General features: G+C 46.4%; 1 protein-coding gene across 1 annotated transcript in view; it reads left to right on the top strand.

Annotated features, from left to right (window-relative positions):
• Positions 1–284: 284 nt before the first annotated feature.
• FAT4 (FAT atypical cadherin 4) overlaps positions 285–10,945 on the top strand; it is a 176,640-nt gene continuing 165,979 nt past the window's right edge. Inside the window, exon 1 of the mRNA XM_062199659.1 lies at positions 285–6,069. Coding sequence (XP_062055643.1) covers positions 895–6,069 — 5,175 coding nt within the window. The 5' untranslated portion in view covers positions 285–894. The remainder of the gene's footprint in view (positions 6,070–10,945) is intronic.

The following is a 10,945-nucleotide window of genomic DNA, read 5'->3' as shown; positions in this document are numbered from 1 at the left end:
ACAAATGACGGGTCGCCGGGCGCGCCGGCAGAGGTGAAAAGATGCCCAGCGGCGCTGGCGGTTGCCTGTCCCCGGCCACGGGCTCCAAGCCGCAGCAGGGGCGGCGGCGGCGGCAGCGGCAGGGCAGGGGCCGGCGCTGAGCGCTCCCGGGGGCCGAACCCCAGCGCGCAGCGGCAGCGCCTGGAACGCGGCTCTCGCGGCGCCCGGGCCTCGGAGCGCAGCTGGAAGGGGCGGCCCGGCCCGGCTCTCGGGGCGCGGGGGGGACTGGCGGACACCCCTTGGTCTGCAGCTCCGGGGGAAGGAATTCGAGTGTCCCGGTTCCTCGCCGCCCCTCCCCGGCTGCGCAGCCGTGCTCTCCGCCGCCCCCGACGCGGGCCCTTCCTCCCCTCTTCCCGTGTCTTCGCTGTGGGGTAAGTTCTGAAGTTTCTGAAGACGATCGCTCGCGATGACTGCTCGTGTACCTTAGACCCAGGCAGCACACAGCCAGCCGGGCGAGAACGCCCAGACTCTCTCCGGATTCAGCAGCAGGGACGGTGGGGGGTGGGGGGGAAAAAGAAGAGGTTTGAGGAACTTTACTGGGAACTCGGCTCGCAGTGGGTGTCCCGCGGAATGCTTGGCCGCTTTTCGCCAGGGCATCCTCCCCGCCTTACGCCCGCCACTGGCTATACCTGGGGTCCTGTGCTGGCGCCACTTACTTTGTCTGGACTGGAGGGTCTTTGAAATAGCAGAGGTCTCAGAGCGAGCTGAGGTGTTTAGTTTTGTTTTGCTTTTTTTTTTCTTTTCTTTTGTTTTGGTTTGGTTTGGTTTGGCTGGCGCTACTTAATCCCCGTACATATCATCCTGCTTGCTTCGCCCCTTGCTTCTCTTCACCGCGCGTTCCGGGGAGCCAGGACCATGGACTTGGCGGCAGGCAGGGTTGCTGGCCGCCCGTGGCTCCCGCTGCACTCACTCTCAGTGTTTCAGCTGCTTCGAGTCCTTTGGCTGCTGTCACTGCTCCCCGGGCCGGCTTGGGTCCTCGGGGCCGAGCAACGCCAGGTGTTCCAAGTGCTGGAAGAGCAACCTCCCGGCACCCTGGTGGGCACCATCCAGACGCGCCCGGGCTTCACCTACAGGCTCAGCGAAAGCCACGCCCTGTTTGCCATCAACAGTAGCACCGGCGCCCTGTACACTACCGCCACCATCGACCGCGAGAGCCTGCCCAGCGACGTGATCAACCTGGTGGTCCTTTCCAGCGCGCCCACCTACCCCACCGAGGTGCGAGTGCTGGTGCGGGACCTCAACGACAACGCCCCGGTCTTCCCAGACCCTTCCATCGTGGTCTCTTTCAAGGAGGACAGCAGCAGCGGGCGCCAGGTCATCCTGGACACCGCCACCGACTCGGACATCGGCTCCAACGGCGTGGACCACCGCTCCTACCGCATCATCCGGGGCAACGAGGCGGGCCGCTTCCGCCTGGACATCACCCTGAACCCCAGCGGCGAGGGCGCGTTCCTGCACCTGGTGTCCAAGGGCGGGCTGGACCGAGAGGCCACGCCGCAGTACCAGCTCCTGGTGGAGGTGGAGGACAAGGGCGAGCCGAAGCGGCGGGGCTACCTGCAGGTGAACGTGACGGTGCAGGACATTAACGACAATCCCCCGGTCTTTGGCAGTTCCCACTACCAGGCGGGGGTGCCTGAGGACGCGGTCGTGGGCTCCAGCGTCCTCCAGGTGGCGGCGGCGGACGCGGACGAGGGCACCAATGCGGACATCCGTTATCGGCTGCAGGACGAGGGGACCCCCTTCCAAATGGACCCGGAAACTGGGCTTATCACCGTGCGGGAGCCCCTGGACTTCGAGGCCCGGCGCCAGTACTCGCTTACGGTGCAGGCGATGGACCGAGGCCTGCCCTCCCTCACCGGGCGCGCCGAGGCGCTCATCCAGCTGCTGGACGTGAATGACAATGACCCTGTGGTCAAGTTCCGCTACTTCCCCGCCACCTCGCGCTACGCCTCGGTGGATGAGAACGCTCAGGTGGGCACCGTGGTCGCTCTGCTCACCGTGACTGACGCAGATTCCCCCGCAGCCAACGGGAACATCTCCGTGCAGATTCTGGGGGGCAATGAGCAGCGCCACTTTGAAGTGCAGAGCAGCAAGGTGCCAAACCTGAGCCTCATCAAGGTGGCCAGCGCCCTGGACCGCGAGCGCATCCCTTCCTACAACCTCACCGTTTCCGTCTCAGATAACTATGGGGCGCCCCCTGCCGCCAAGGTCCAGGCGCGCTCCTCGGTGGCCAGCTTGGTGATTTTCGTCAACGACATCAATGACCACCCTCCTGTCTTCGCACAGCAAGTGTACCGAGTGAACCTGAGCGAGGAGGCGCCTCCGGGAAGCTATGTGAGCGGAGTGTCTGCCACCGATGGCGACTCTGGGCTCAACGCCAATTTACGTTACAGCATCGTCTCCGGCAATGGACTAGGATGGTTTCATATCAGCGAACACAGCGGCCTGGTGACCACTGGGGCTGCAGGAGGCCTCGACCGTGAACTCGCTTCCCAGATTGTCCTGAACATCAGCGCCCGGGACCAGGGAGTCCACCCCAAGGTTTCCTATGCCCAGCTTGTAGTAACCCTCCTGGATGTGAATGACGAGAAGCCGGTGTTTAGCCAGCCAGAAGGCTATGATGTGGCCGTGGTTGAGAATGCTCCAACGGGGACAGAACTGTTGGTGCTTGGGGCCACCGATGGGGACCTGGGTGACAATGGGACAGTGCGCTTCTCCCTACAGGATGCTGAGACTGACCAGAGGTCCTTCCGTCTGGATCCTGTGTCTGGGAGGTTGAATACTATATCCTCCTTGGACAGAGAGGAGCAGGCCTTCTACTCCCTGTTGGTTGTGGCCACAGATCTGGGCTCCCCTCCACAGTCATCAATGGCACGCATCAATGTGAGTCTTCTGGATGTGAATGACAACAGCCCTGTCTTCTACCCAGTCCAATACTTTGCTCATATTCAGGAGAATGAGCCTGGAGGCAGCTACATCACCACAGTGTCTGCCACTGACCCAGACTTGGGTCCCAATGGAACTGTCAGGTATACGATATCAGCTGGGGACAGGTCTCGGTTTCAGGTCAATGCTCAGAGCGGGGTTATTTCAACAAAGATGGCTCTAGACAGAGAAGAAAAAACAGCTTACCAGTTGCAAGTAGTAGCTACTGATGGTGGCAATTTACAGTCCCCCAACCAAGCGATAGTGACCATCACTGTATTGGACACCCAAGACAACCCGCCTGTATTCAGCCAGGCTGCCTACAGCTTCGTGGTTTTTGAGAATGTGGCTCTGGGCTATCATGTGGGCAGCGTGTCTGCATCCAGCATGGATCTCAATTCCAACATCAGTTATCTCATTACGTCCGGGGATCAGAAAGGTATGTTCGCTATCAACCAGGTCACTGGGCAGCTTACCACAGCAAGCGTGATTGACAGAGAGGAACAATCCTTTTATCAGCTGAAAGTCGTGGCCAGTGGGGGCACAGTGACTGGAGACACTGTGGTTAACATAACGGTGAAAGATTTGAATGACAACTCTCCCCATTTCCTTCAGGCGGTAGAGAGTGTAGATGTGGTGGAGAATTGGCAGGCAGGTCATAGCATTTTCCAAGCTAAAGCGGTGGACCCGGATGAAGGTGTAAATGGCATGGTGCTCTATAGTCTGAAACAGAACCCCAAGAACCTGTTTGCCATCAATGAAAAGAATGGTAATATTAGTTTGCTTGGGCCCCTGGATGTTCAGGCTGGCTCCTACCAAGTAGAGATCTTGGCGTCTGATATGGGTGTTCCCCAGCTCTCTTCTAGTGTCATCTTAACAGTTTATGTCCATGATGTTAATGACAACCCGCCAGTGTTTGACCAGCTTTCGTATGAGGTCACCCTCTCTGAGTCAGAACCTGTGAACTCTCGATTCTTTAAAGTGCAAGCTTCTGATAAGGATTCAGGAGCAAATGGTGAAATCGCATACACCATTGCTGAAGGAAATACAGGGAACGCTTTTGGCATATTCCCAGATGGTCAGTTGTATATAAAAAGTGAACTGGACCGTGAACTTCAAGACAGATATGTGTTACTGGTTGTTGCTTCTGACAGAGCAGTGGAACCCCTTAGTGCTACTGTGAATGTTACTGTAATTTTAGAAGATGTAAATGATAACAGGCCCCTTTTTAACAGTACCAATTACACATTTTACTTTGAAGAGGAGCAGAGAGCTGGGTCATCCGTGGGCAAAGTGAGTGCAATAGATAAAGACTTCGGGCCCAATGGGGAAGTAAGGTATTCTTTTGAAATGGTGCAGCCAGATTTTGAGTTGCATGCAGTCACTGGGGAAATTACAAGTACACATCAGTTTGACAGGGAGTCTCTTATGAGGCGGAGAGGAACTGCAGTGTTTAGCTTCACAGTCATAGCAACAGATCAGGGGCTCCCTCAGCCTCTCAAGGATCAGGCCACTGTGCATGTTTACATGAAGGATATAAATGATAACGCTCCCAAGTTTCTAAAAGACTTTTACCAAGCCACGATATCAGAGTCCGCAGCCAACCTGACACAGGTCTTAAGGGTCTCCGCTTCAGATGTGGATGAAGGTAACAATGGACTCATTCACTATGCTGTAATGAAGGGAAATGAAGAAAAGCAGTTTGCCATAGACAGTACCTCTGGTCAGGTAACACTAATTGGCAAATTGGACTATGAAGCAACACCTGCCTATTCACTTGTCATTCAAGCTGTGGATTCAGGGACAATCCCCCTCAATTCAACCTGTACCTTAAATATTGATATTTTAGATGAAAATGACAATACCCCTTCTTTCCCTAAGTCTACGTTATTCGTTGATGTTGTTGAAAACATGAGAATTGGTGAACTCGTTTCCTCTGTTACTGCAACTGATTCTGATTCAGGTGACAATGCTGACTTACATTACAGTATTACTGGTACTAATAACCATGGGACATTTAGCATTAGCCCAAACACTGGGAGTATTTTTCTTGCCAAAAAACTGGACTTTGAAACACAGTCTCTGTACAAGTTAAATATAACAGCAAGAGACCAAGGAAGGCCTCCTCGTTCATCTACAATGTCAGTGGTTATACATGTGAGAGACTTTAATGACAATCCCCCCAGCTTCCCTCCTGGAGATATCTTCAAGTCCATTGTTGAGAACGTTCCCATTGGTACTTCTGTCATTTCGGTGACTGCACACGATCCCGATGCAGATATTAATGGACAGCTAACTTACACGATCATCCAGCAGATGCCAAGAGGCAACCACTTTGGCATAGATGAAGTCAAAGGGACTATATACACTAATGCTGAAATAGATCGGGAATTTGCTAATCTCTTCGAGTTAACTGTAAAAGCCAATGATCAAGCTGTGCCAATAGAAACTAGACGGTATGCTTTGAAAAATGTGACCATTTTGGTTACAGACCTCAATGACAATGTCCCAATGTTTATATCACAAAACGCCCTTGCTGCAGACCCATCTGCTGTGATTGGGTCTGTGCTGACAACCATCATGGCTGCCGACCCAGATGAAGGTGCAAACGGAGAGGTGGAGTACGAGATCGTCAACGGAGACACGAACACCTTCGTTGTGGATCGGTATAGTGGAGACTTGAGAGTGGCTTCTGCACTGGTGCCTTCACAGCTGATCTACAACCTCATTGTGTCAGCAACAGACCTTGGCCCTGAAAGGAGGAAATCAACCACTGAATTGACTGTGATTCTTCAGGGTCTTGATGGCCCTGTTTTTACTCAACCCAAGTATATAACTATTTTGAAGGAAGGGGAACCCATTGGTACCAATGTCATATCAATAGAAGCAGCTAGCCCCCGAGGAGCTGAAGCCCCGGTGGAATATTATATTGTTTCTGTTCGCTGTGAAGAGAAGACTGTTGGACGTCTCTTCACTATTGGACGACACTCTGGCACGATTCAGACTGCGGCCATTCTGGACCGGGAGCAGGGAGCGTGTCTTTACCTGGTGGATGTTTATGCCATAGAGAAATCAACTGCTTTTCCCAGAACACAGAGAGCAGAGGTAATGATTTTGTATTAGTTTTTTTTGGTTGTTGTTGTCGATGTGTTTTCTAGAAAGAGTATTTTATTAATACTCTGTAACTATTTTTATTTTCAGTTTACAAATAAGAGGAACATATAACAGTATTCTGTCTTAAAGACTAAGAATTTTGTAAAAGTTCATTTTAATTGTGGTTTAAACAACTATATATTTTTTTCACTTTATTCTTCATCTCACAGCAATCATATGTTAAAGTGTGTGGGGGAGGGAAACGTTGGCTGTTTCAGAAGTGAAATAGAACCCACTAGTCCCAGCTAAGACACTGAACTAACCTAGACACTGTTCTGTAGGGAAGTTTACTAGAGAATGAGCCAGCTCAGAGTTAAGAAATTCCTATTCCAAAATGAAGAGCTTTGGTAGAAATCAGCCTTACTCCCTGGCTTTTTGGGAGGAGTGTCAGTGTCCTGTTTCCATCAGGACAGTATTAACTTTCACATCCTCAGCAGTCTTGGCAGGTTCTTTATAGACAGTGACTAATTTTAATGTGCTGAGCCAAAGTTTTGGGAGATTCCTGATTTCGTCTGCCTCCACATTTTAGACACTATCTTCTAGCTTCGGGTAATCCTTTCTCTTCCCTCTTAAACTAAAGCATGTAATGGGCTGTTGAGACAAAACTATGTTGTTCAATACCTTGGCATAGGCACATGTTCTGTCTGCTAGTGACTAAGAAATTGGTGCTCTACAACATTTGCTGAACGAATTCCCAGATTGGTCTTTGCTGCAGTATACCTTGGATGACTACCTCCTAGTGTCATTGGTGTGTTTTCTAATTGAACTACTTCCAATGTTGTTTTGATGATAAACTAGAAATGATACCTCTATGCTCTGCAAAGTTCTTATTTGCTGTTTTCTGAGTTCTTTTTTTCCCCTTCCTTCTCTCCTCAAAGACATCCTAATGTCACTCAGCCAAAAACACAAAATATCAATGTGGTTTGTGATATTTGGCTGTGATCCAAACACAATATGCTAGTGAAATTGAGGCTCGTGTGTTTGTTTTCTTGCTTTCTTTTCTTTTGGGGGCAGGTGGAGGAATTTTTTTTACTTTAAAATGTTAATTTAGTATGATTATGTTTTGAATCCACTGTAATTTTTTTCATAATGCCTAGTTATATGTTTTCAATGCCTGGAATAGCATATTCATGGCTTATTAGAAATAATTAGAGATATAATTCTTCATAGAGATAAAATTCCTAGAGATATGATTCTAAGTGAAATTCAGTTTTCTTTTACATACATAGCCTTGAAATTCTTTCTAGGACAAGCATTCTGTTTTACCTAATTATAATTCTAAGGCTCTTGACATAGATCTTATCTATTGCACTATTTGGCTTAACTCAGGCCATGATTTATGTAATTTTATTTTGATCTGGAGTTATCCTTCTCCTAAACCCATGCCCTGTCTCTACCTTTCTTCCTTAAAATGGTTTCTTAGATGAAGAGATTTGAATAGTCTGAAAGCAAAAATATTAAACAATTAAGTCATTCTAGATATTACATGAATTTCTAGGCTGTAAAACAAATTGTTATTAGGTAATGTTATTTGATTCAGTGCACTACATTTTATTAGAAAACCATGCAGAAGGAGAATAAATGTTCATTGTTATCAGTAGAAGGTGTATTGCTCCTTGTCCTTTACTCATTAGATATGCAAAGATTGGTTAATCTTAAATGTATTAAATACTGCTATCTCCACAATAGGGATGAAGATTAAAAAGTAATATTGATAAATAATTTTGTTATTAATAGGGGATGATATGTTTATTACTTATTGTTTACCTTAATATGAAAGGTTATATTCACATTTACTGCATTGTATTTATTTAAAAATCCAGGCAGACTTCAATATAATTTTTACCTAAAAGAAGGTAGAGTGTCTTTTGTGAACTAAAGTGCTGAAATTGCAAATCAAGTTTGACTACTCAAGCTCTATCCACTCCTAAAATTAGAAGCAAATGTGTTTCTCCAAGCAAGCAATATTGAAAGCAGTAGTTAGGAGCTGAAATTTCATATTAGTATTGGTTGTATGCCTATCTTTCAAGTATATACAATAAAGTGTTTTTTCCCTTTCTGTTCAGTTAACTTAGTGTGATTCTGCAAAAAAAGAAATTATAAATTATCCCTTTCCAGAGGTAATGTTTTAAAATTGTTTCCCAAGTCCAGATTTTGTCCAGTGCATTTTAAAAAATTTATTCATGTGCACTGATAAGATTCTGGGTTGCTTACTCAGGTTTCTGGCCTGAGTCCTGGCTGATCACATTCCACAGGCAAGCAGAGGGTCAGCAGGTAAAGAAAGAAACATTTAATCAGCATTCTTTTCCTCTTTGTGACCCTTGCTGTGGGGAGCTCAACACTGTGCCTCTGATGTTGCTCATACAAGAGATTTGTCCAGTTGTATACTTTGACTTACCCTAACCCTCTAACTGTCATTATCTTCGAAGGGAGGCTTTTGAGTTACAGTCACAGCATTTATTATCCATTTATTTTATCTCTTTATATTCTTGGAAGAGAGTGCACATAGTCTTGATTATCTTATAATGGTTTGCAGCGCTTCACCACCATTTTTCTGGGTCCAACCAAAGAATAGCCACGCAGTATTTCAAAAACCATCTCTGGACCAACACTGTGGCACAGCTGATTAAGCTGCCACCTGCAGCGCCGGCATCCCATATGGGTGCTGGTTGGAGTCCTGGCATCTCTGCTTCTAATCCAGTTCCCTACTGTATCACCTGGGAAAGCAGCAGAAAGTAGCCCAATTGCACCCAGGTGGGAAACCCAGATGAAGCTCCTGTCTCCTGGCTTCAGCCTGGCCCAGCCCTGGCTGTTGCAACTATTTGGAGAGTGAACCAGCAGATGGAAGATTCTCTCTCTCTCTCTCTACTCTCCCCTCTCTCTGTCTCTCTCTATCTCTTTCTGTAACTTTGCTTTTGAATAAATGAATGAATCTTTTAAGCAACAACAGCAACACAACAGAAAACAAAAACCATTTCTTTTAATATGCTTTATATAGGAACTTGCAGTTTAGGGACTTGGCTGGGCCCAAGCATGGCCAGAGACTTTGCTTTACTGATATTTGATGTGTCAGAACTCAGTTTATTACTTGATGTGTAGTGGATGCTCAGTCCATATTTTCTTAAGGAGATGTTGAAAGAGCTAATATCAAAACATTTGTTCTGGTGCCTCAGGCATAAATCAACATAGAAATTCTGGGGAAATTGTGAGACTTAGTAAATTTAACTCTACATTAACTGAACTGAGGACAGAATATACTAGTTATCTCTCTCTCTAAATGAACTGTCAGAAAACTCAAACAATGAAGAGTGGAACTTAATTGGTAGTCTGATATGGAACTTAGTGTTTAAAAGGAAGGAAACCATGTATATGCATTTAGGTAGCAACCACGTTGCAGTTCTCAGATTTGCTGGTCTCAGGATGGTTTCCCACTGTTAGGAACACCCAGGAGCTTTTTGGTTATATCTGTCTTATCTATGATATTTACCATTTTGAATATTTTAACTGAGAAAATTTTAAGATACTCATTAATTTGGGACTGGCATTGTGGCACTGTGGGTTAAAACCACTGCTTGCTACAAGGGCATCCCATATCTGAGTGCCAGTCCTGGCTGCTCTGCTTCCAATTCAGCTTCCTGTTAATGAGCATGGAATGGCAGTGGAAAATGATCCAAGTACTCGGGTCCCTGCTACCCACATTGGAAATCAGGATGGAGTTCCTTTCCCTTGGCTTTAGCCTGGCCCAGACCTGGCTGTTGCATTCATTTGAGGAGTGAACAAGTGGAAGGATGAGTCTCTCTCTCTCTGTATTTCAGTGCCATTTAAATAAATAAGTAAATCTTTTAAAATGCTTTACTTTTACAAATTACGTTAAATTAATGACATTTTAATTTTATGTATAAAACTTTATTTTTCCTAACAAAAAAAAAAAGAAGACTGCATTGTTCTACATGTTAATAAATTCATTTTTTTTAAAGAGTTACTTAGTTTATTTAAGACAAAGTTACAGGGGAGGAGAGGACAGAGAGAGAGAGACAGAGAGAGAAAGAGAGAGAGAGAGAGAGAGAGAGAGAGAGAGAGAGAGAGATGTTCCATCCACTGATTCTCTACCCAAATGGCCACAATGACCAGATTGGGAAGCCAGGAGCCAGCAGCTTCATCCACATCTCCCATGTGAGTGCAGGGGCCCAAGCACTTGGGTCACCCTCCACTGCTTTCCCAGGCACATTAGCAGGGAGCTGGATGAGAAGTAGAGCAACCCTGAGTTGAACCAGTGCCGATAGGGGATGCCAGTGTCACAGGCTATGGCTTTACCCGCTATGCCACAATGCTGGCCAAAAGAAATCTCTTTAATAGAAGATTTTGGTTCAATAGAATACAGCTGGATTCTCATATCTTGTTCAATACATGGAAGTATATTGTTCTTTTTGTTAAAATATTCAAAAAGAAACCATCCTCACAAAAGGCATTGATTTAGATGATGGAAAAGTACTCATATTTGAGTTGATATCCTTTTCAGTTAATTAGCAACTTTTGATACTATATCAGTAGTCCACAAATGACATGTTCTTAAAATTTGTGATGTGAAAAGTGAAACCATATCAATGAATTGTCGTGCTCTTTTTACATAAAAATGAATTGATGTAATTTGCTCCCTGAACAGCTTTTTTATACCTGTTATGGACTTGGGTATTGATCATTTGAAAAATATTGGTATAACTGATAAGGATTTTATCATTGAATTATTTTTTTGAATTGTTAGTTAATACTGTGTGTTTTATAGTGTACACAAGGGGTGGGCAACATCCAGTCTGTGGGCCATATAAGG

Source organism: Lepus europaeus, chromosome 8, assembly GCF_033115175.1.
Source record: "Lepus europaeus isolate LE1 chromosome 8, mLepTim1.pri, whole genome shotgun sequence".
Taxonomy (NCBI): domain Eukaryota; kingdom Metazoa; phylum Chordata; class Mammalia; order Lagomorpha; family Leporidae; genus Lepus; species Lepus europaeus.
The sequence above is the reverse complement of the archived record's forward strand: the minus strand, read 5'-3'. Positions and strand labels throughout refer to the sequence as shown.